At 46.3% G+C, this 25999-nt stretch overlaps 1 protein-coding gene across 1 annotated transcript in view; it reads left to right on the forward strand.

The window, feature by feature from the left end:
* LOC144145809 (neprilysin-1-like) overlaps positions 1 to 25999 on the forward strand; it is a gene marked incomplete in the record, with an annotated part of 116429 nt that overhangs the window by 74925 nt on the left and 15505 nt on the right. The window contains 7 exon segments of the mRNA XM_077677566.1: positions 4766 to 4884; positions 12715 to 12786; positions 15108 to 15269; positions 15529 to 15612; positions 17097 to 17320; positions 20506 to 20685; positions 21994 to 22158. Of these exon segments, the coding sequence (XP_077533692.1) occupies positions 4766 to 4884; positions 12715 to 12786; positions 15108 to 15269; positions 15529 to 15612; positions 17097 to 17320; positions 20506 to 20685; positions 21994 to 22158 (1006 nt within the window).

The following is a 25999-nucleotide window of genomic DNA, read 5'->3' on the forward strand; positions in this document are numbered from 1 at the left end:
CCTAGTGATGTGTCAATATTGATTCGGTGAGCTGCGCAATGTGGACCTACGAAAAGAGAAAGAGCGCACTCATAGGCTACGACCACCCTTCCTTCACAAGGTCAACATTTTTCGTGTTGGGGACGGATAATATTTTTACGCATTGTGATCCTGCTTCAATAAATTAACCGAAAGTTTCGCCATACTCTCCTCAGGGTATGTTCAGCACGAGGTATATTTGTCAAAGAACATGAAAGGCTTTTAGTGGTGTCGATAGTCATATATCAGTACAGTCGTGCATAAGTGTGGGTGCATTTACGCCGGAGAAATGTCGAAAAAGAAATAACAAGAAAGAATGCCGCCAATGCAGCAATTTGAACTAAAGGCGCAAGGGTTGCGAGATTGTAATTAGACGGAAGAGTTAGCGCCCAGATTACATAGACAACTTTATATATATATATATATATATATATATATATATATATATATATATATATATATATATATATATATAAGGGTTGGCAGTCAAGAAAACCTCGGAAAGCAAAGGGGAGGTTGTGGTGGGTCATAGAAAGAGATGAAGAATTTTTTGAGTCGAAAAGAAAGTGGTGAAAAAATGCCCGCCGGGTGGGACCCGAACCCACGACCTCCAGAATACCGGTCTGGTGCGATAACCACTACGCTACCGGCGGGGCTGTTTCCCCAGCACTTTCTCGGGTACTTATGTTAAGGTATTTTTGTTTCCTGCACTTGGGGGTGGTAGCCAGTGCCACTCGGACTACTCGGGGTGAAGGGGACCTTCTTTTTAACCCCCGGGCCGTGACTCGAGTGTCTACGACATGTCGAGAGTGGTCGACCAGCGTTAAACCCTCTTAAGCTCCCTTTGGCACCAAGACTGCCAGAACAGAGGCCCTCGCTAAGCATGTAGCGAATCAGAAAATGGGAAATGAGGGGCTCCGTGAAATAAGACAGAAAATAAGGGTTGGCAGTCAAGAAAACCTCGGAAAGCAAAGGGGAGGTTGTGGTGGGTCATAGAAAGAGATGAAGAATTTTTTGAGTCGAAAAGAAAGTGGTGAAAAAATGCCCGCCGGGTGGGACCCGAACCCACGACCTCCAGAATACCGGTCTGGTGCGATAACCACTACGCTACCGGCGGGGCTGTTTCCCCAGCACTTTCTCGGGTACTTATGTTAAGGTATTTTTGTTTCCTGCACTTGGGGGTGGTAGCCAGTGCCACTCGGACTACTCGGGGTGAAGGGGACCTTCTTTTTAACCCCCGGGCCGTGACTCGAGTGTCTACGACATGTCGAGAGTGGTCGACCAGCGTTAAACCCTCTTAAGCTCCCTTTGGCACCAAGACTGCCAGAACAGAGGCCCTCGCTAAGCATGTAGCGAATCAGAAAATGGGAAATGAGGGGCTCCGTGAAATAAGACAGAAAATAAGGGTTGGCAGTCAAGAAAACCTCGGAAAGCAAAGGGGAGGTTGTGGTGGGTCATAGAAAGAGATGAAGAATTTTTTGAGTCGAAAAGAAAGTGGTGAAAAAATGCCCGCCGGGTGGGACCCGAACCCACGACCTCCAGAATACCGGTCTGGTGCGATAACCACTACGCTACCGGCGGGGCTGTTTCCCCAGCACTTTCTCGGGTACTTATGTTAAGGTATTTTTGTTTCCTGCACTTGGGGGTGGTAGCCAGTGCCACTCGGCACTGGCACTGGCTACCACCCCCACTGGCTACCCCACTGGCTACCAGTGGCACTGGCTACCACCCCCAAGTGCAGGAAACAAAAATACCTTAACATAAGTACCCGAGAAAGTGCTGGGGAAACAGCCCCGCCGGTAGCGTAGTGGTTATCGCACCAGACCGGTATTCTGGAGGTCGTGGGTTCGGGTCCCACCCGGCGGGCATTTTTTCACCACTTTCTTTTCGACTCAAAAAATTCTTCATCTCTTTCTATGACCCACCACAACCTCCCCTTTGCTTTCCGAGGTTTTCTTGACTGCCAACCCTTATTTTCTGTCTTATTTCACGGAGCCCCTCATTTCCCATTTTCTGATTCGCTACATGCTTAGCGAGGGCCTCTGTTCTGGCAGTCTTGGTGCCAAAGGGAGCTTAAGAGGGTTTAACGCTGGTCGACCACTCTCGACATGTCGTAGACACTCGAGTCACGGCCCGGGGGTTAAAAAGAAGGTCCCCTTCACCCCGAGTAGTCCGAGTGGCACTGGCTACCACCCCCAAGTGCAGGAAACAAAAATACCTTAACATAAGTACCCGAGAAAGTGCTGGGGAAACAGCCCCGCCGGTAGCGTAGTGGTTATCGCACCAGACCGGTATTCTGGAGGTCGTGGGTTCGGGGCCCACCCGGCGGGCATTTTTTCACCACTTTCTTTTCGACTCAAAAAATTCTTCATCTCTTTCTATGACCCACCACAACCTCCCCTTTGCTTTCCGAGGTTTTCTTGACTGCCAACCCTTATTTTCTGTCTTATTTCACGGAGCCCCTCATTTCCCATTTTCTGATTCGCTATATATATATATATATATATATATATATATATATATATATATATATATATATATATATATATATAGAGAGAGAGAGAGAGAGAGAGAGAGAGAGGAATGGCCGGCCAGCTTCGTAGCCGGGACTACGAAGGAAAGGGCAGCGGCACCTGATGGCTGAAGTGATAGAGGCTACAATTAATTCGAAGGCTGCCTAGCAAACTGACGATCGTGGTTGTTGCAGAGTTTTTTCTCCCGCGGCAGATGCCGCTAACGAATCCTAGGCCAAGCGCTTGTGACGTTATCTGGCCGCACTACGAAGCGTCATTTACCCTCCTGTCTTATTCGATACTTCGTGATAGAAGCAAATGGGGTAACTCGGAGTACTCCTGATCTCACTCATCCTATAGGCACGTTATTTCGTTTTCTGGTTGATACGACGATAATCGAAAAAAGTGCACTTCGGTAGCATCGTAAGGATTCTGTTTTTTTTTTCTTTTTCGGAAAATTATCGAATTTGAACACACTACTAAAAATAACTCCTAATTTGGGCAAAATAAAACACAAGAAATTCGGAGTTACATTCGGAATTCTCAAATGCGATATCGTTTCCATTTTCGTCCTTATACGTCCTTCAATGCACTTTTATCGCCGTTAACAGCACTTTGCAACAAAGATCTCGGCATGGAACTTTTGTTAAATCTATAGGCGGTGGGCATCATACAGATACTGCTCTGAAAGCGAGCCGCTGTTGCGCGTACGTAAACACCCCGCTCTCAAATCCTGCACGTGCCTTCTTTGTTTCAATCCACGTAGTATCGGATTCGTGCATTCGTGTCACCGTTACGCAAATGCGGATTGCCTCTCAATTTTGCGGGGCTTTAAGGCTTACTGTGCTCACACCAAATTCAGTGTTGCGTTCGCGCGCTGATAACGTAAAATTGCAGAGAAAATTTTGATATTTGCCTTTAAACAGCCCCTGCTTTCCCTAGAAGCTGCCGCTTCGGCAGCGCCCTGCTGCGACTAATCCGATTACTTGGCGAAAGACGCCTGAAAAACAGTGCGGACAAAGGATGAAAGTGGCGGTGGGAAGAGGAGAGAATGAAGGAGACGCCGAGGTGCGGGCGATAGGCAGTCCCGCTGCGTGCTTCCGGCCCTGATTGGCTTTAACGAGCTGCCACCCAGTCGGCTTTGTGCGGAAGGTGGCCGGGAAACATTCGTGTGATGTTTGAAGAGAACGGAGGAGATGGGGAGAGGTAAATCAAGAGGTAAAAGAAGGAAGCGACGTGGGGAGGAGAGTATCTGCAAATTGGCAGCTGCTATACTGGCTGCGTCACACCCTGTATACGTCGTATGTCATTCTAGGTGGTTCGTTCAGTCGGTACAACGCCACCCAGCCCTTGCATCGCAGGCAAGGTGCAAGAACAGCAAGAAAAGTATATGCGCATACAGAAAAGAGAGCCGGCAGTCAAAAACGCCAAGGAAGGCGTAGTGGAAGTAGTTCGTGATTTTTCTGGCATAGAAATTGATTAATTATGAGGTTTAACGCGCCGACGCTTCACAGGCGATGGGGCGCGCCGTAGTGGAAGGCCCCGGATTAATTTTGACCACCTGAGGATCTTTAACGTGTTCCGAAATCTCTAACACACGGGCACCTGCCGCGGTGGCTCAGTGGCTAAGGCGTTTCGCTGCTGAGCACGAGGACGCGGGTTCCATTCCCGGCCGCGGCGGCCGCCTTTCTTTTGGAGGCGAAAAGAAAAAAACGCCCGTGTGTACGAGATTTCGGCGCACGTTAAAGATCTCGAGGTGGTCAAAATTAATCCGGAGCCCTCCACCACGGTGCGCCTCATCGCCTGCGTTGCGTCGTCGGCGCGTTAAACCCCACAATCACTCGAACACACGGGCGTCTTCTCTTTTCGCCGCCATCAGAAAAGCGGATGTGTAGAAATAGAGCTGTTTTGAAATGGTCCAACGAAAGACAGAAAGTGGGAAAGCATGCGCCCAGGGGGAGGAACGAGCTCACGTCCGACCTGGCCGACTGAATTCTCCGCACTTTCTCGGTGATTAATATTAATGTAGCTGTATCGTACGATTGCGGGTGGTAGCCAGCCCCATTTTTAATCCCCGAGCCATGTGTCGAGCGTCTACAGCCTGTAGGGAGTTGCCGACCGGCATTCCGTGCTCTCTCAGTGAGCCCCCCCCCCCCCCCCCCCGCATTCTCAATTATATATACTACACACGCAGAAAGCATACAACATGCTCTTTCTTTTCTCTGTGTTTGCAGCCACTGCTACTGGTGGCTTCACCGGACGGGCCTGGAGAGGGCGCTGGCTGTCACCTGTGTTCTCCTCCTCGTAGTCACCGCGGTCCTCCTCGTCGTGCACCTCATCGCGGCGTCTTCAGGTGAGAACTGCACGGGGCCTCTCTGAAGGGGCGGTCACGAAGACAAAACACAAGTATTCATGTGCAGCTTTCCCGCTCATGGCAGTCCTTTCAACAGTGATTACTCTGCAATTGTTTAGCGAAATGAAAAGTTCTTGTGCACAGGTAATATTTGGGGTGAATACTTACTATGTGCACAGTTTTAAGTCGCGCACGTTGTGCGACTGGGTTCCTGAGTCATGGGAACAATCCCATAGAAATGCATGGGGAGTTAGATTTGACAGCGAATTACACAAAAAAATATTCAGAAACCTGAAATGTTCTTTTAGCGTTTTAATCTTCACGTTGACTTCTAGCTTTATACCAAATATCATTTTCCTAAAGTCGTTTTTCTAGGTTCCCGAGAGGTTGTAATTTTGAGCGAGAAAGCTGGGTATGTATTCGTTAAAGGAGCCATGAAGAGAAAACAAAAGTTTGTTTTATTCGAAGGATTAGGTGTTTCATAGTACCTTAAAGGAGCCATGAAGAGAAAATACAACTTCGTTTAATTTGAAAGAACTAGGATTCAGTATCTCACTCAGCGCCATTACAGCCCCAAAAGATGTTTTTTTAACGAAAAAAAAGCAAGAAGTATTTAAAAACTTTCAAATTTTGCGCCACAGTGACGTGTTATGAGCAAGCATGACGTCATACGGGCCAACAATAAAACATAATTTTCAGTGCGTTAACTGCACGTTAGCATTCAAGTGATGCGGTCAAATGAAACTAGAGGCCCCATTACAGACGTCCAGTCATGTGTAGTCACGACAGGTCACTTAGGCGGCCGCCAATCGCGCAAACAAGGTTCCGTGACGTCATAGAAAAGTTGCGGGAAATTGGCTAGGGGGTCGCGACTGCTTCACACGTTTTCTTTAATATCTCCGTTATTTGTTCGAAGATTGCGATGATATTTGTATCATTGTTATCGGGACTAAGCAGTCTTTCTAATAAGCCCAACTTGTATTTTGTCTTCATGGCTCCTTTAAGCGCTTTCCCGGAAGCAAATTATGCTTTATTCACTGAGAAATAAGGCAATTTAAGCCGAAATTTTAAATCTCCCGCCTAAATTGCACATTTCGTGACGTGAACAATGGCGTCATACGAGCCGGTCCATGAAACAGATACTTAGTATGTCGACTCCATATAGCACCCGCACGCGGGAATCAAACAGGAACCGGGCGGCCATTTTAAAAATGCTAGTAAAACCTAGTGCACCCGCAGCCCTAGTCATGGAATCGCCTGATCCGGAGAACAAAACTCTCGCCGAGAAGCTCGGGCTTGCATTTCACAACCTCACACCACTTGAACGCTCAATGCTTCTAAGTGCACGAGCGGCAGGAGTTGTGGGATACGCGGATGGACCGGAAAGCGACCATTCCGCGATAGCCACAACAGACGAACGCCCAGCCGTCGGCACCGCTGCCTCGTCAACCCGTCGCGACGGACGAATACAGACTGGTACGTATGTGCCGTATTTTTATTACGGTTAATAATAGTTTAATTTCAGTGGCAGTATCGCTTATGCCAGTTGGCCCGTGTCGTGTATGGAAAGCCGTTCGCGCGAGCTCTCTGCTTCGACCACAAAGATACGAGCGTCAATGCGCGGTGTGTACGGCATTTTTTCCCCCAAGGTCAGAGCGCTTTGACGGCGATTTGACGAAGTCGGCGACGAGCGCCAGCATGTCCCAGGAGTGAGCTAACGTAAGGGTCCCTGCCGTAATCACTTCCTCGGAAATGAAGCGAGCACACTCGTACTTCCTTTAGCTATCTTTCTCCTCCGTTTGCAAAGTTCACAAAACGTAGCCACTTGCTTCGCCGAGGTTCGTCGTTGGGAAGCACATGAAAGGAGATCTCCTCAGCGGCGGGGATGTCGCACTCCCTCGACGATTTGCCCGTACTACATAGGCATTTCAAAACGTAGCAACGAAATTTCATTGTAAAGTACTCGAACAAACTGAAGTTTTTAGTGGTTGTAAACAGGAAACGAGCTCCTAACAATTGCAGCAAGCCAACACCATTCCGAAACAGCGACGACTGTCACTATCTCGTCGCTGCTTGCTGTTCCTTACTCCCCTCGTTTCTATTTTTACCTTTGCTGGTTGGCGATATGACGGCCAACCTCCTGTGAAGGGATTACAATACCAAGGGAGGTCGCGGCTGTGCGTGCTTGGATGGTTCGTTGGCCCCGGAGAGCCTCGAACCCGAATATTCGTCTGCGCGACGGTGGCGACGGCGAGATGTCGAGTTCGGCTGGCGGTAGTTTCGTACGCATTGGCGTACACGCTTGCGTGTTTATTCGGAACTTCAACCGTTTACTCCACCGTTCTTAGTGTCATAGAAGAAATGTGCAGTATGTTTAACGGGCATATAGCTCAATATGCAAACTGGTAAGCCCTGCCTATTGCGTTTGCTTTTGCCGGCCTCCGCCAATCGCAGAGCATTCTCGTGTGACATCATAGGTTCTGTTGCGGGAAATGAGCTGGTGGGTCGCATGGTCATTCCCTTTTTTCCTAATTATGTAGCTTATTTGAGCGAAGTTTGTGTTAAAAGTGGTGTCAGTATGGTTCTAACGAGGCAATCTTTCGAATGAACCAAACTTGTGTTTTCTCTTCATGGCTCCTTTAAAAAGAACGCTTTGGCCCCATAATAGTGGTACCAATTTTACCGCAACCTTCATACAAATAATGGAGATAATAACGAAAACAAACGAGTCAGGGGCGACTCACAATCCGCTTTCCGGGAAAGTATCTATGGCGCCATGGAATTTGTGCGATTGGCAGCTGCGCACCAAAGTCATGGTACACCGCCCAGAAGCATCACTTGGCGATTGTAGTTGGGCCTCTATCTTCGTTTGATCGTGTCACTTGCATACTGTACGCTCCTGCCTGGGAACAAATGTCGCACGACGCCGCTCGAGGATTTTCTGAGCGAGCTGGTGGCCATCATAGCACTCGTTCGCTCCGCTGTTCTGGCAGGGATCGGCTCGTGTTCTACAGAGACATCACTCATCACTACAGGCAACTGTTCATTTAAACCGCGTAACGCGAAAACGTTACCCCTATTTTCTATAGGACACTGATGCTGGACTCAGTGTAATGATCACTAGATATGATAACGTCAGTTTCCTTCGTCTACACACCTCGACACGTTCATTCTTTCTGCGCTTGTTCATAACGAGACTTACCGCGAAATGAGGGTACGTAGCTACTCGGGGTTTATGAGTAACAATTTTTTTTGCAGTCCTTGTCTCAAGGTTGTCATACGTTGCGGGTTATTCCGTCAATATTTAAGTTACGAGAGACGTTCCCAATTTCCATAACTGCAATTTTCTATACTTCCATATTGTTTAGCATGATATGAATGTTTAAAAAGTTCTGTTTCTACAGAATTGAAGCAGGTGCAATGTGACCTCGGGGACGTGGAAATACTGGCCAACTTTGAACCGGGTGCAAACATAAATGTCCAGCCTGTGACCGCCTCTGACTTTTTTTATGTGTGTGTGCATGTGTTCGTCTGATGGAGTTTCTTTCGTTTTTTTTTTCCGTTTCTTATTTGCATTATTCATGCAAGCTTATAACCCTCATTACATGTTCACCTACCATCTGAAGTAGCAAGCCCAGCGTTATGCAGGGCTGACCTCTTCGGTCTCATTAAAGAATTTTTCTCTCTCTCTCTCCCTCAGTTGCGTTTAGGAGCCCACATAAGACACTTTCTAGTTTAAAAAAAAGCGCTAAACGGGAAACTTAGAGCTGAATTGGAGAAGTTTTTTAACACGAAAGTGTTTTATGCCGGGATACACCAAGATTTCATTGACGTCATATCCGTCACGGAAATGATGCCAGTACACCTTTGCCGAAGCGACCCGCCAGCAGGACGTCGCTCGCCAAGCACACCCACAAGACAGCCGCCGTCCCACCAAATATGCTCAGCCTCAGATTTCGCTGCACATTTCAATTTCGTGTTTTACCGATTCCTATGACATAGGAATCAACCACAGTTTTTTTTTTCTTTATAACCGCAACTAATGGTTATAAAATTGTATCTGGTTAGTTTCACAGCCGTTCCCTTCAGGCGAAGTCCCATACGTTGAACTACTTCATGTCCGTCGGAGGAAAAAAAAAAATCACTTTCTTCTCGGCGAAGCCCCTCATGGTAGTTGCCCGGATGAGGCGACTGGCGTAACCAGATAGAAGTATGCCCCTTCGCCGAGGCCCTTGGAGTGCAGCGGCCCAAAGAAACGGCAAGGTGCGCGACAAAAAACGAAAAACAAAAGCAAGGTCGGCCAAGAGGCCTCCAGACTGCTTTCTTGCTGACCGAGACCTTCACACGAAACAGCACCCCTCGGAGAAAAACTGGGAAGCCTTTAACATTGCGTATCGTTGTCAGTTGAATTGTTTTATGCGAAACACGCGAGTGAAAAAAGAAAAGAACAAGAAAAATTCAGTTTAATTTATTTGGGTATGAACAAGAAACAAGAAATATGCAGTTTAATTTATTTAGGTATGAAACAAGAAACAAGGAAAATGGAGTTTAATTTATTTAGGTATCAAACAAGAAACATGAAAAATGCAGTTTAATTTGTTCAGGTATTAAACAAGAAACAAAAAATGCAGTTTAATTTATTTAGGTATGAAAGAAGAAACAAGAAAATGCAGTTTAATTTATTCAGATATGAAACAAGAAACCAGAAAAATGCACTTTCACTTATTTAGGTATGCCGGTATGCTCTTATCTCACATCAAAATGTGCCACTCGATAATGCAAGTTCAAAAAAAGCGCGTACATAAGTGTGCTGCCCGGACCTCATAAATTGCATTAGGCGTATCAAAAAGAGAATGCAATATTTTTAAACTAGATTAAAAAAGAGCGTGAGAAAATGACGGTGCGTGTAGAATCTCTGATTAAAATGGCGCAACGTTCAAAATGTCACTCAAAAGTTTTCTGTTCGGCTTTCAATAAAAAACAGGCAGCTTTAGCGTGTTTTTCAATGTTTATAAATTCTATTGGTTTATACTTCTTATTTCTACCTTTCTATTCCTTTCGTTTTGTTTTTAGAACAACGGGGCTCGTGGCTTCACTGCTTGTTTAATCCACACGTTGAAAGTTCTTCACTTAAGCAGCCCCCTGGAGTGGTTATTTTGCTTCGGCATTTTTGTCTCAACTTTCCTAGTAGATCACACCGAGCAATCCCCTTCGAGCAAGTACAGTCCTCCGAACGGCTACAGAAAACAAAACAACGGAAAAAACACAATCTTAGCACGAACGTTAGATCACAATGCTTCAGATTATTTCTTTTCCATGGCCTTTTTTTATCATACCCACAGCCTGGTTTTATCCGCACCGGGCGAAAATACCGGATGGCTTGGCCCGGTGGAACTTTACTTTTTATCAGCGACTGCGCCGACAGCTTATTACAGGACGCGTTTTTTTTTTCTTGATGAATTTGAATTCGCCATGTATACGTGACCGTGTGCTTGTCGCTGTGTGTCCTTTTATCATTGTCACAGCTCCTGCAGAGCCGAAGATATTTCTGAAAAACAAAATGGTGTTTGTAGTTCTTACGCGCTGAAGATCGAACCTAGAAGCATCTGCTTCTAAATTTGGAATCATACTCACACGGCCGACGTTTTTTTATGGTAAATAAGAACGATATTGAATTGTGCGTACAATAACTACTCATAAATTTCAATACTTAGAATAGAAACTGGAATTTGGCTAAGAAATTAGACAGTTACCTTAATACCTGCTAGTAAGAAGGCAATGATGAACATCGAAGCAACAAGGAATATTAATGAGGTCTGAAATTATTTTGGCCACAGGAACACTTTAGATGAATTGTCACTGGAATGTAAGGGGGCAATTTCGGGGATGGCATTAGTTCAACGTGCATGTCCAACATGCGCGCTTTAAGTAAACTATGTAGGGCCACCAGGTAGGGAGCTACAAAATATCGCAGACTTCGGGTACCAAGGCAAAGAAGTTTTGGATTGCTCTTTGAAGGACAACACACGGCATCTTTGCGGTCAATTAAACAGTATTCAACGGTTGCCGGGACGACAAAAGGCCAAAGTTTATAAAGGACAAAAAATATTTCTACTGTGCAGCAATAGCTTAACGGCAGATGTTTCAGCATGAAGTTTGAAAAAGAACGTTTTTGTACCTGGAGAAGGAAGCACTTCACAAACTCGCGTAGGAACATCAAGCCTAGCTACGCCAGTGTAAAAAGATCCATTAGAGGGGTGCACGAACACACACCCGTGCTCAAGAGCACTGTATACATGCCACATATTCACAGGGTGCATTCGCAAAAATTGCAACTCCAACAGCTTAGAGGTATATTTTGAGCTCACGTGCACGAGGCTAACGCCGACATACGTACACAATGCATGGGCCGACGACGCTTGGGATTTATGTTTATCGTCTTAAACTTAAAGGGAACACTTTAAGACGTGCGGCATAAAAGATTAGTCATTCGACAATAATCGTAACAGCAAGCTGCACGTCAACAGCAGTTGCGGACTATGCGGTGACCGTCTGTGAATTCTTCGGTCCTTAAATTACCTACCGCGCGCCGGTGTGAACCATACAGTGTACGTAAAAGCCGTACATCATGTTCCGTAGACCATGTGTGACAGCTTCACCTTTATTTTCCGGCGTATGCAAAGGAATTTCACATATAAGTTTAGAAAGAATAGCATAGCAAAGTATAAAATAAATGTTTGTGGAAAAAACCATGTTGCTTCTGCATTTTATAAAGAGAAAATGTTTCCTCTGTATTTTGTAAATCTAAAAAAAAGAAAAAAATCTGCTGAGTTAAGTCGACTATTTTGCAAATTAATTGAGAAAACTAACCAAATGGGCTAGGATTCATCCCACGAGGACGCGAAATTGGCAGTCTCTACACATTACCCCCGCAAGCTTATAGCAAGCTCAGTCACGTTATAGCAAGCTTATGGAAGACCCAGAAAAAAAAGGGAGTCTTAAATACTGAAGCTAAAATGTGTCTGTCAGAGCCACTTATATCAAGTAATTGAGATTGTGCACTGCTTATACATACACGAAAGGTTATTCGGGATGTGACTAAGAGTGTAGACAGAGGCGTTTCGTTTTTCACCATCATCGGAAAAAGCTGCGGCCGTTGCCGGGATCGAGCCCGCGTCCTTGGGCTCAGCAGCGCAACGCTTCAGCCACAGGACTATCGGGGTGGGTTTATAGAAAATGCAAGGTTATAGCGAGTTCACGAGGCAAGAAAACAAGACCTGTCAACAGGAATGGCAGAAAGAAATTTTTTGAAATTGCTAGAACATGAAAGTAGTCCTGAAGTAGGATACAATGGGGAAAGCTAAGCCAGGAGTGAGTGAGTGAGTGAGTGAGTGAGTGAGTGAGTGAGTGAGTGAGTGAGTGAGTGAGTGAGTGAGTGAGTGAGTGAGTGAGTGAGTGAGTGAGTGAGTGAGTGAGTGAGCGAGCGAGCGAGCGAGCGAGCGAGCGAGTGAGTGAGTGAGTGAGTGAGTGAGTGAGTGAGTGAGTGAGTGAGTGAGTGAGTGAGTGAGTGAGTGAGTGAGTGAGTGAGTGAGTGAGTGAGTGAGTGAGTGAGTGAGCGAGTGAGTGAGTGAGTGAAAGAAAGAGAAGGGAGAAAAGGAATTTAATGAAGACGGCGATGACAGCTGGCCAATTGCTCCTGGATTGCTACGGCAAAGTGGTTACAGTGTGCTTGTGATGATAATAAAGAATTTTCAGTTCCTTTAATATCAAAATCAGTTTTAACCGCAAATACCGCGAGTCAGCGCCTAATTCACACACTTTCTTTCGCAGAAGAGCCTCGGTGGGAAGCGCCTCCTCCCTTACTAAGGAACACCTGCTACAGTCCGGAATGCATTCGGGCGGGTAAGTTTGTGACTGAGCAAGGGAACACGCGAGGTGCATGGTCCTTAACTAAGAAAATAAAACAAATAATGGGTGAAAGCTTGTGAAAGAAAAAAAAAATGGGGCTCATGCTCTTTCTAACGCTTGAATTTTCTGAGTGCACGTGCGACCGAAATTAACAATACAGAACGTATAACTATAACTCTTTTCATTATAGGAAGAAAGAACACATCATAAAAACTGTAGTAAGCACCTAACCGAACAGCGTTTGTAGGCTACAGCCTATACTCCTCATATAGAGCAAATTCTCACAATTTCCGCCTTCCTTTTTGTTGACAGCATTTGTTATCGCTCCGTTTTATTGACTCTTTTTTGTGTTCTCGCTGTTCACTCAATTCGCACCCTTATTTTTAACGTGTACCACTTAAGCTAACTTCCGTTCAGTCGTTTCAGCAACCATTTCACGAAAGAGCTTGATAAAAAAAAATGCGCACATGTAATGGAAGACACAAGTAAACAAAATTTGCAGGCGGTTACGCGAACCTGATGGGGTTAGTTCTCATTGCATTTAAGGTTCTGGCTCTTCCAGCAGAAATTATGAGAATTTATCATCTGCCCCTTTCATAAATATGAATTATAATATCATGCTCAACTGGTTAGACCAGGGGTCGGCCACCTGCGGCCCGCGGGGCAGTATTACGTGGCCCCCAGAACGTCGTCATGAGCAGTACCCTCACCTCTCCCCCTGTTACCTTCTATCTGAAGCCGACACCCCAGTTTTGACTCCAAATATGCTAGGTCGGGACACAAGAACAGAGAATTGATCGCTTCCACTTGGCATTGTCCCCCATCTTCACTTAGCCAGATTATTGTCAATTATTGTCAAATATTATTATCGATTCGCCGAATTTTTTTCTTTGCTTGCGATCCCCCCTCGCCCCCCCCAAACACAGACACACACACACACGCGCACACACGCACACACGCACACACGCACACACACACGCACGCATGCACACACGCACACACACACGCACACACACGCACACACACACGCACACGCACACACGCACACACACACGCACACACACACGCACACACACACACACGCACGCACGCACGCACGCACGCACGCACGCACGCACACACACACACACACACACACACACACACACACACACACACACACACACACACACACACACACACACACACACACACACACACACACACACACACACACACACACACACACACACACACACACACACACACACACACACACACACACACACACACACACGGATTTAACGTCCGGCCTTCCGCCTTGTCGGATTCATGCAACTCGGCCCTCCACCGCAAGAAGTTTCCGACCCATGGTCTAGTTGATTCCCTCGGTAGTCAATTGTTGCTTTGTTTTGCTGCCTTTCCCACAGCAAAAGTGTGCTCGCCGTGAAGCACGCTTTAGAGGAGAGCCACATGATCAACGAATGGCTAAATTGGGATAGCCACGATTAACAAACACGTTTTTTTTTCATCAGCCAATACTAAACACAGGGATACGGAAAGTGCTGCGTTCGGAATTTTCATTACCCAACCGCATGCCCGGTGTAGGTGAGCCAGGACAGCGCTATTTTACCCTACACGCATGTAAGGGAGTACTTTTTTTTTTTTTTTGACGATTGCGAGCATGGAAACCATTCCGCACGGATGCTCGAAATTTAGAGGACGTAATTCTGCAAACATTCAGGCTTGTCAAGGCCAAAATTTTCTATCTTCCGCTGCGAAGAATCTAACAAAGGCCTACATTTATTTTCACAAGCACCCAATAGTTCTTACGCCCATAAAGTTACCGAATTCGTTTTTGGGTCTGAAAATAACTTATAACTGAAAATAACCAAATAATAACTGAAGTAGCGTAGGTATCAAATATGAAGCTTTTTCTAATCAACGTAAATGTGGCAGCTTGGGGATCCTAGTACGTGAAAAAAGGACAGGGAACGCCATCATTCAGAAGTTCCTGCATACGCCGCGAAGGCCGGATAGCGCAAATTTCTCTTTTGCGTTTTTGTCTTGTCACTCCGTGCTGATATTTGTTGTTGCAATCAGCAATTTTTTTATTATTAACGTTGTTTTTCTGTTTAAAATACGGACGAAGGAAAGGGTAAGCCAGTAAGCAACAGAAGCATGAATTTGAAGCCTTGCCTCGAATATCCACAAAATCAAAATTGTGAAGCTTCGGAACGTCCAGTTCTGGTCTAACTCATTTGCCATGCCCCTCAACTGTTTCCCCCTTGCCCGTACATTCCCCTCCACGCTTTTTCTTTCTACCCCTGCCACAGCGGCAGCCATCTTGGAGCGTGCCCAGATGCAGCGCGACCCGTGCGAAGACTTCGACGCGTTCGCCTGCGGCAACTTCGTTCACCAGCACTCCGCGCCGGACGACCACTACTACACCAACGTGCTCATCAGCATGCAGGACACCATCTTCGTCCGGCTCAAGAGTGCGTCTTCTCCTTATGCGCGGTATCGCGCTTTCCTTCTGCGTGTTCACGAAAGCGAAAAACAATCCGTCGGAAAATATTTCGCACGCGAAAGCCTGGGCAGAGTTTGCGGGGCCGTTCGGATCTATTTCGAATACTGTTTCCTCGAGGCGACATATTGCGCCAGTGTCGACGAGGGAAATAAACAAAATTTTCCTAATATAACACTGCTATACTATAGCGAGTACGCTCACCGTGCTCGCCTTCTTCCTCTTTTCAGAGCTTCTCGAAGAGCCCGCTATTCTCAACAAAACCTCGGCTGTGAGCAAAGTGAAGGCACTGTACAACTCTTGCATGAACACGAGTAAGTATGAGGCATATTCACGTTGCGAAGCGGTATTTACGAGAAAAAAGATGTGTATGAAGGCATTCGGTTTCTTCCTTCAAAAACAACTTGGCGTAGCCAATTTCAATTGATAGTCTGGAGAGAGAGAGAGAAGGAGTGAGTGAGTGAGTGAGTGAGTGAGTGAGTGAGTGAGTGAGTGAGTGAGTGAGTGAGTGAGTGAGTGAGTGAGTGAGTGAGTGAGTGAGTGAGTGAGTGAGTGAGTGAGTGAGTGAGTGAGTGAGTGAGTGAGTGAGTGAGTGAGTGACAGACAGACAGACAGACAGACAGACAGACAGACAGACAGACAGACAGACAGACAGACAGACAGACAGACAGACAGACAGACAGACAGACAGACAGACAGACAGACAGACAGAGCTTCAATAAATGCTCTGAAGAGGTTAAGCTTAAGAGGTTAATACCTGCTGGATGAATGTAGTGAGACGAAAGGAAGAGGAGAGGGATAAAAACCGCAAATAAAAGAAATGGTAACAAAGAAAACAGGGAAAAGTACGGAAAGAAAAAGAAAAAGGCGAAAAAAGGAGAGCGCCATTAGACAACATCAGGTCTGGAGGAGCTCGTCCAATCCAGAAGTGGTTATAAAGCTCAAGAGAGCTTTTGACCCTGGCGCTTCGTCAGCGTTACTACGCCTAGGTCTGAGAAAGCGTCCGAGCTCATGATGGTGTGGACCATTTAAAGCCGTCCCACCAAATTTTGAATACTGTCACTTATCGAGTTTCTTAACCGACAAGCGAGAAAACAGTGATTTAAGAATTGCTTGTGATTAATCAGGTTGGTTCCTTTTTAACAGGACGGTCATCTGGAACACTAGAATAAGAATTTTTAAAAGTGCCCACAGAACACTGTTCGGTGCCATGTATGTTGTTGCCGACCTCCTTAGCACTCCGCACGACATTTGTGCTGACCTCTCTGACATCATATTCTCACTCCACGCATAGATGTCCTAGAGGAATATAGCGGTAGTACATGAGCTCATTTCCAACGCTTAAGGAAGACACATGTAATTCATGGCGCCAACAAGGTAAATAATGCGTTTGTCAGCTGCTGAAGGATGGTAGCAATGAGATTATGAGTGCCATAAAAAGTTCCAGCGGGCCGATATCTTAAAACTATCTTTTTCTATCAGCGAGAAAGATTATTTCTCAATTACACCTTGCCTAAATTTCCGCGACAATGAATTATCTAGTGCGTCAATTGCTCTAGTCATTACATAACCACTGTTTTGGCGCTCCTTGCCCCAGTTGGCCTTGCGCCATTAACACCCAACCATCATTATCAATTGCTCTAGCCATTCAAAGTACGGAGGGAGTTCAGCTTAACTATACTTCCCCGTAGTCCATGTCTTGTCTCTGTTTGCTAGCTGTTCAGATTCTACCCCGAATGTGCGCATAAATAAACACGTCGTGCGGTTAGCGCGTCCTGATCCGCTCGTTGGGATGCAGGCAGCGTGGAAGACAGCTCCGTGTCCAAGCTGAAGGAGCTCCTGCGTGACGATTACATTGGAACGTGGCCCATGCTGGAGACGGGCTACAATCAGAGGCCCGTTACGAGCGCCTCCCTGGGGCTCGAGAGGCGGCTCGCCCTGATGCGAGTGTATGGCGTCGAGCCCTTCTTTCAACTTCACGTCGGGCAGGACGAGCGGAACACTTCGATGCACGTCATCCAGGTTCGTGTTCTACGATTGGACGCATCTGTCACCACGCTTGCTCGCCTACTTCACTGTACCTTACCTTACCTTACCTTACCTTACCTTACCTTACCTTACCTTACCTTAACTTAACTTACCTTACCTTACCTTAACTTACTCTGCTTGACTTTACTTAACTTCACGCTCTTTACTTCACTTTACTTTAATTTAACACTTAAAACAGAAAGTTGCTGCAGTAAGTACTAAACCCACACCATCGCTATCCCTAGCACTGCGCCTTAGCTACTAAGTCACCGAGGTGCACTGGTCTTATGTGGGTTGATTTTATTTTTATAATGGCCTTCTTCCTGTCAGCAAGTGTCTGCCACTTATGGATGATATGAGGTGTAGTGGCCGTGTTGGCAAGTACTTTGTTAATAAATATTTCTTGCGATCGGCTGAGGGGTAAATTCTTAAAGATTTGTGGAGGGGTAATGCTTTTTAATCTCTCGCGGCTGCACATGTACATTTTTCACACTGTGTGTGAAGCAAACATGGACCATCTTGTACTGCACTGCTCCGCTTTTGATATTCATAGACTGGACCATAATGTTTTTCAAAATTCAGATATAGAAGCATTACATAGGGACATTCTCGAAAATCCTCAACACCTGGTGACCTTAGCCCAGTTTGGCGTTGCCAGTGGCCTGGCGAGCATGATTTAGTGGGCGTCTACCTCCCTCCCTATTCCCCCTCTTCCCCCTCCAGCGACCTTCGGTCCTCCCCTTCCTAATAAAAGAATTTATCATCATCATTTTTATAATTATTTGCGTCAAAGACAGTAACGAATGTATAGATTTAATTAGCACTATTTTTCTCAAAGGCCTAAGAATTATAGCCCACCTTCCTACCTCACTTTTACAAACTTAGTGGTCGGTGCCGTTATCCGCCTTTTTGCTGACACGTGCTTGGCATCTTTCGGCTGATGCTAACCCCACCATCGAGGCCGAAAGAATTCTTTCTTCTTTAAATTTTTTTTTAAGTGCGAATGCACTTCTTAAGCGACCCTGAATCACGCGTCCACCGTCCGTCCGTCCGCAGCCTAGCAACGGAGCTAGCTAGCGTGCCTAGCAACGGCGCCGGATTTCCGACGCGTGAGGGCGCTCGCGTAGCGCCTCCTCTCCCCCCTCGCCTACTCTCCAGCTCGCAACACCCTCTCTCGGCGCGCCAGCCAGGCCACTACACTATATGAAAAAAATAACAGCATCCAGCGCCCGGTTTCGATCCGAGGACGTAGCGCCCGCAGCGCGACGCTCTACCGACTAAGCCACGGAAGCCACGCTGGTTTAAGAGTTAGGAACGCTCCTTATATCTTTAACGCATTCAAACTACGTCGTCAGCGGCGTTGCGTTGGCGACTCAGCGGCGTTATAGCGGCTTGATAACTGCGTGGTGTACACGTGATACTACAAACCCGATGGAAGAGATGGAAGAGAAGGCGGCGAGGCGGTGGGCTGCGGGTGCCGAGCGCAAGCGCCGCAAGCGGGCCGACAACCGTGCATTCGCACTTTCACATTCTCCCCCTCGGGGAAATGCGGGGGACTTTTTCCGCTCTTACGTGCCATTGCTTTTCCGTTACCTCTAAATTATCTCTGCCTTGTTTAAAGCCCCGATGAAGTAAATATTAGGAACACGGAGCTGACGTTTTTAAAAACTGTTGCAAACCTGTGTGCGGGCCAACGCCATCACCAACTGCTTCACTGCCCAAACAAAAAATTCTGTCTTCTTGTTACTGCAGGTAGCGTTCAGTGACTCTCCGCGATGCTAAGATGTGCAACGGAGGGTACCACACCCATGTTTAGAGAAAGAGAAAAAAATGTTGGTAACCGGAATTAAAAAAAAAAAAGACAGATCCCTCCATAATTGTTAGTTGTCTTCGTGGACTCCATGGACATGCTCCTAGCATTAATACGAAGAAAAAAACGACATTTGTTTTGTAATTTATATATTCGTGCTACTACTCTGGCAAGCGCAGGTTTCCAACCGTTCCGCGTAGCCAGTGGCAGCAAGGGATTTTTGTTGTGTTGGCGTCGCTGCTGTTGACACGCGTCATCTAACAGCTCTGATCAAAGTGGGAACTGAATTCACTTCCACTGCCCTATCTCTGAGCTACTTCGGCACGTTGTCAGCGGTAAAACAAGGTTTAACGTAGTGCGCGCATTGCTGAGGTCACATTGCGTGACACGTGAACGCGACGACACGTGAGTAGAACAAGGGCACCCAAGCTGCTGAAAACTTTAATTCTGGGTAAGCTGGGGCATTAAGTGTCGCCAGCTTGCTTTTCTTAGTAATTCGCGTCAAAGACGAAGAAATTAAAGCGAAGAAAGAGGCGCAAACACGATGTAGCTGTAAAGACCTCTTTTGTAAGTATCGCCAGGGTTCTCCTGTAAAGAACATGATCACACTTAGGGGTGCCTTGAAGAATTTTTTTTTTTGCACGTGTGTTTGTCCGTTTGTGCGCACGTGTGTGCGTGCTTGCATGTGTGCGTTTGCGTGTGTGCCTGGGCGCGTGCTTGTTGGCTTTCGAATTAACTTTGGGATGTACCGTAAAGTTCCGCAAGAACGCGCACCCAGAGTACAGTGATATCAAGTGAAAAATTCGGGATGGGAGAACTTTCTGCTCAGGTTCGAAAACCTACAAAAAAGTGGCCGCACTGCCAACCAAAACTGCGGAGATATCAAGAAGATATCTGAGATTGGCTAACTTTCGGGTCAAGTGCGTAAATGACAAATAAGTGACCGCATCAACACGTGAACAGATGATTTGCGTTTATTTTGTTCACTCATCGGCGCTAAAGCCATCGATTTTAGGGGGTGCGCGATCTTTGGGGCCTTTTGGGCGGTGTTTTGGGGGAGGGCGTTCTCTCGGAACTTTACGGAATATGTCTTTCTGATTGATTTGATTGATTGTGGGGTTTAACGCGCCGACGCAACGCAGGCGATGAGGCACGCCGTAGTGGAGGGCTCCGGATTAATTTTGACCACCTGGGGATCTTTATCGCGCGCCGAAATCTCGTACACACGGGCGTTTTTGCTTTTCGCCTCCATCAGAAAAGCGGCCGCCGCGGCCGGGAATCGAACCCGCGACCTCGTGCTCAGCAGCGCAACGCCTTAGCCACTGAGCCACCGCGGCGGGTGAATATGTCTTTCTATTGTTGTCCGCAGATATTCAGCGGTTCCACCGTGCTGCGGAGTGAGTACTACCTCAACGAGACGGACGACCGGTGTCGAGAGGCGATGCGCCTTTACCGCGAAACAATGGCGCAGACAGCCAGGCTTCTCGGCGCCAGGGACCCGGACCAAGACGTTAAAGACGTGGTCGACTTTGAAATACAGTTCGCCAACGTACGTAGGGCAGGCGTCACGACTCGATAACTTTCATGTGCTCCCTCTTAAAAGAATTTCTTTTTTTTTTATTTGTGGCCTGCGGGAGGGTGGCATCATTTCGCGTGCATTTTAATTTTGAAGTGTCACGACCTACGCGCGTATGTCGTGTTTACAACTGGCTGTAACGGCTCTGATCTCCATAGGAAAGTGACTGTCACCGGGACTTGTAGTTCGTACGTCGCGTGCCATCCCCAGGATGTTTTTTTTTTCGTCACTTGATAAAGTAAGGTTGAAGTTTGGGCGAGTTGGTTTAACATGGCTCAGACTACAGCGCTGAAAAACACCCACAAGGACAAGAAAGGGACATACGCAGGGTTTTCTGCGCTGTAGTCTGAGGCTTGATAGAGAATGAGTGAGAAGGGTGTTGTGAGTTATGAACAAAGAGAAGGTTTTGCTGACGATTTAGGTGCCTCCCAAGTTATTTTAAACCGACCTATTTCTCGTTCTTTTTTTTTTTTTTTTTTTGGTCCGCGGTGAAATTTTTGCGTGCAAAAGAATTTTCATTCCCTAATGAGCGATGATTTGGTAAAACTACTCGTTTAGACAGTGTATTTCTTCCTTCTTTCTTCCTTGTATGTACATGTGCACTCATGGATGAATGAAATGCAAACACGAAAATATCAACCAGAACACGCAAAATCAAAAAAAGCTGTTCGTAGACGCAATAATGCTGCGCTATAGGTATCTTTGGAAGTCCACATTTCCCAACTTTGTTTCTGTAACTAAATCACACGTTATTTTGGCTTGCGTGGAAAGAAATCGCGCTATTTTTGTGTTCCGGATCAAATTTTCGTGTACGCGTTTCATTTGTCCATGAATGTACATTGCCAAGCGGAGACGCACGAAATCAAGCGAAACAATACCTAGGAATTCAGTGTGGCGCAAGTCGTTTCCTCGCTCTGTAATGCGCATACATGCATATTGTATAGGCCTCCCTCGCCCTGCCTTTGCACCCGTCAAAAACAGTCGTCGTGACCTCTGACCGAGCACAGGCCACAACGCAGCAGCATAGGCCATTACTCGGTAGGAGATTGCGACCGTGAGCACCACTGCGACTGGTGAACTCCTCTTCCTATATCCAATTTTTTTTATTACCAAACCCTCTTATGGTTGATCGCATAGCAATCGCAGAACTGTAAACCAGAACTCGTTACAATACCAGTATTCTTAGCTCCGATCAGTCATAGCCCACCTTTAATTTGAAACTGAAGCGAACTGGCCTCCCCCGTCCCCCACCACCACCCCCCCTCTTCACCCTAACCGCAGATCTCGCACTCCAGTGAATTCGACGGTTCGGGGTCCAGCAGCAGCAGCAGCAGCAGCAGCAGTGCAGCAAACACCAACAGCAGCGCGTCCAACGACTCGTCGTCGAACTTCGACTCGGCCATGGTCAGCGTCACGCTGGCCGAGCTACACGACATGGCACCTGAGGTAAGAGATCGATCGATCGATCGATCGATCAATCAATCAATCAATCAATCAATCAACCAACCAACCAATCAATCAATCAATCAATCAATCAATCAATCAATCAATCAATCAATCAATCAATCAATCAATCAATCAATCAATCAAAGAGTATTTTTCTAGGTATCTATCTGGTTGTTACTATTGTTCAAGTCAGTCAAGTGAGAGGTGGGCCTTTCAAATAGCTTATTAGACAACGGTTCCCGGTCGTCCTCGTGCAATAAAGCAACCAGGTTATAAGTTATGGAGGCAAGCAGTGGGAAATTAACCGAAGTACTGTAGACTCTCGATAAACGGAACTTCAAGGGACCGGAAAAATTAGTTCCGTTTAACAGGAGTTCCGTTTACTGAGATAGATGTGTAAAAGTGCACATTTGTGTGCGTACGCACTCTTCATACCATTTCATGGAACTCTAAGCACTAGGAGGTGAATTTAGCTCATAGGTTTTTAGAAAGCAAGAAAACTAAAAAAGGTTTAGGCACAGCATTCACAAGGTTTATTTGGCAACAATTAGTCGCTGTGCACTACAAAATGCATCAATTATCTTTAAGTCCTTGAAACTGCGTCTTCACGGAGGTTAGAGGCGTCAACTTCGCGAGTATTACGAGCCACCGATTGTAGAATACGGCAACGCGGGAATGAAGGGCGAATAGCACCACTATGGCACTAACAAGCCACAAGGAGCTGAGCCCTATAACCTCAGCGTCTTGAATCGAGACCAAACGACTGGAACGAGAACTGCGATGTTGCATTCGTTGCGCTAACACGGCTGACCACTAACGAGACGAGGCTTACGAGGCCAACGAGGTCAAAAAAACATGTAGGAAGAAAAAAAAAACGAAACAGCCGGAACCGTAAAAAGCTGATTCTCATCCCGATGGGTTTCACAAGAAATTCCATTTCTAGTTCCGTTTATACGGTGACGCCGAAATTTTAGTTCCGATTACCGGGAGTTTTTTTTTTTTACGTTATCTGAATACAAAACCAACCAACTTACAGGCTACTGTTCCGTTTAAGCGGCACTTCCGTTTAAGCGATTTCCATTTATCGAGATTCTACTGTATATGTGTGCCGAAGCCCTATTATTGCGTCTGCGTTGGTAGCTTTGCGAGGGGTTTATTAGCTCGTGTGCTCAATTTACTTAACTGATTTGAGAAATAAATTATTTCGCTCTTTCCTCTCTTTCCCGCACAGTTTGGTGCTACTGATATTGACCTCGTCGCTTCAAATCGGTTTTCGACCGTATAGTCGGAGACATATTGCATAAGTAAAGGAAGAAAAACAACACGCTGCTTTGCTGCGAAACTCTGCGGCCATCATGAACAACCAGACGAAAATGAAATATGTAACAGGTGGCTGCGTTGAGAGCGGTGTAACCTTAGCCGTTTAGAAAGGCCCATAAAAGCTCAGCAGGTTAAAAGGGCAAGAACGAGCAGCAGAAGTTTCAGCGTCTTTTTTAGGCTTACAATCATCCCCGCTTGTCCCATCGCTCGGTGAAGTGTTCGGGGAAAAAGGTCGAGGTAAAATATAGGGTCGTCGTTCGGAGCCGTTATTTATACACCCTCCACACCTGCCACTTTCGCAACGGACAGTGAAAAACACTTTACTGAGCAGCCGGATCCGCCTTCGCGAGGTGTGGTGCAGTAATATTAGGCTTCAGGGGAAGCCCCATCAATGCGAGAGCTCTCTTTTTGATTCTTACGTGTCGGGAGCAAAATATTATTTTTTTTTCTTGACAAACCTGTCATAAGCGCGAGATTCTATAGGAGGTGAGAAGTTAGTGTACTTTCTACACGTTTCGAAGCTCCGTTATTGAGACATTCAAAGGTGATGTTTTTCTCTGGCAATGCAATTCTGAGCTCACGGTATACCATTCAATACACAGAACCCACCTCAGTAAAAGCACAGAAAAAAAGCCGTTGTTGATGGCTTTGTCGAAGGAATTTGTCGGAGCACTGAATATGATGAAGAATGAAGGGTTCTATTCATAACCTATACACACGCAATTATACTTGTTCTAAAAATTACAGCATGATCGACAGAACTACACAGAAGAAGCGCGACGGAAAAAGCGCTCGTGCTACTTCTGTGTTGTTGTGCTTATCCCGCGATAATTTTTAGAATACGTATGCACCGACTTGCCCAACTATGTGTTGTGCACGCAATCACGCGCACACACACTTTTTTTTTCAATCTTTTGCTTGCTGTGGCGTGCAGCAGGTGACACAAAACAGTCACGCCCTGGGAGTGGGATTCCATTACACTTCTCGTGATCATCATCATCATCACCATCATCACCATCATCATCACCACCACCACCACCACCACCACCAGCAGCAGCAGCAGCAGCAGCAGCAGCAGCAGCCTATCTACGCCCACTGCAGGACACAGTCCTCTCCTATTAATCTCCAATTATCCCGGTCCTGTGCTAACTGAGGGATTGGTGTAACATTCAGGGACAAGAAGAGAGCGGAGTGAGTCAGGGAACAAACGTGTGTTCAGGACATATTAGTAGAAATTAAGAAGAAGAAATGGGTGTGGACAGGGCATGTAATGCGAAGGCAAGATAAGCGTTAGTCGTTAAGGGTAACAGAGTGGATCCCTAGAGAAGACAAGCGTGGCAGGGGGCGGCAGAAAATTAGGTGGTTAGATGAGACCAAGAAGTTTGCGAAGATAAATTGGTCCACTTCTCTCAGCTCCTCGCAAAAATGGGTAGCGGGACTGCCTGCCTCTGGCTCTCGTTGACGTGGACCAATCATACCTCACTACTTCCGACCTCAACTCAGCTTCGGAATAAGTTTAGTCAATTTTTTTTTTCAACGTTACCACTGGGTCCACTTGGGCAGGCTAACCTCAACGCTGGTTAAACGCCTTAGATCTCGGTCATTATAACTCGCTTCGGTTACCTAAAACCAAATGTCGCTTCGACCTCAAGCACAAATTGGCCTTCTGAGCTAATCTTAGCTTATTTTAAAGGTTTCTTCAAATACGAGACAAACGTTGTGCATTCAACACAGATTATTTAAATACTTAGCAACAGCTGATAAAATTTCCCTCCTGCACTTCTCGGGCACCTTTCTCAGTGTACGAGTCATTATTTTAGGCGAAAACACTTTGTGCGTCTTACTAAGGGTTGTGGAGGTTCTTCAGTAGTGTTTAACCGGGCGATGTCCTCGCAGAGTGATAAGGAGGCGATAAGTTGCGGCTATGATGACATTATAAATTAGTGTAAGGCGTTCGAGAATTATGTGTGTGCCTAATGAAAATATACCTACTTACTTTAAAGAGCCAAGCTCTTAAGCAAATCGTAATTTTTCGTCTACGCAGTTCAAAACACCAAGAAAATGCCTAGCGCTCGTGTGTGCGTGCCTCGCGATGACCGCCCAGCACCCCCTGAACACGTTTGTCAAGCCAAGCATACCCACTTAGGGAGATTGACCAAGATTGCGCCAACCGTGCCTCGCTGCGACCGCCCGGGGTCATCGGCGCACGTTTGAAAGCTAAGCATACTCACTTGGGAGATAGGCCAAGATTAGCCAAAAAAAAAAAAATTTCCAGCGTCCGTCGTTATTGCGGCAACACTTGCTCGGAACGAGGAAGACAAGTGATGGCGTTCGCCCCTCCACACTCCTAATAAAAAAAGGTCGTAGAAAGGTAGCAACGGCCGTATTTACTAACTCCTTATGAACCTTACTATCCCGCGGTTTTGTACGTAGACTCTGCCACTAACAACTGCATGGTTAGTAAATTAACTGAGTGTAGGAAGTAGTAGGCACTAGATTAAGGTCGTGCTTATGACCGTAC

Source organism: Haemaphysalis longicornis, unplaced genomic scaffold (genome assembly GCF_048455015.1).
Source record: "Haemaphysalis longicornis isolate Haplotype H1 unplaced genomic scaffold, Haemaphysalis longicornis Haplotype H1 scaffold_7, whole genome shotgun sequence".
Lineage (NCBI taxonomy): Eukaryota > Metazoa > Arthropoda > Arachnida > Ixodida > Ixodidae > Haemaphysalis > Haemaphysalis longicornis.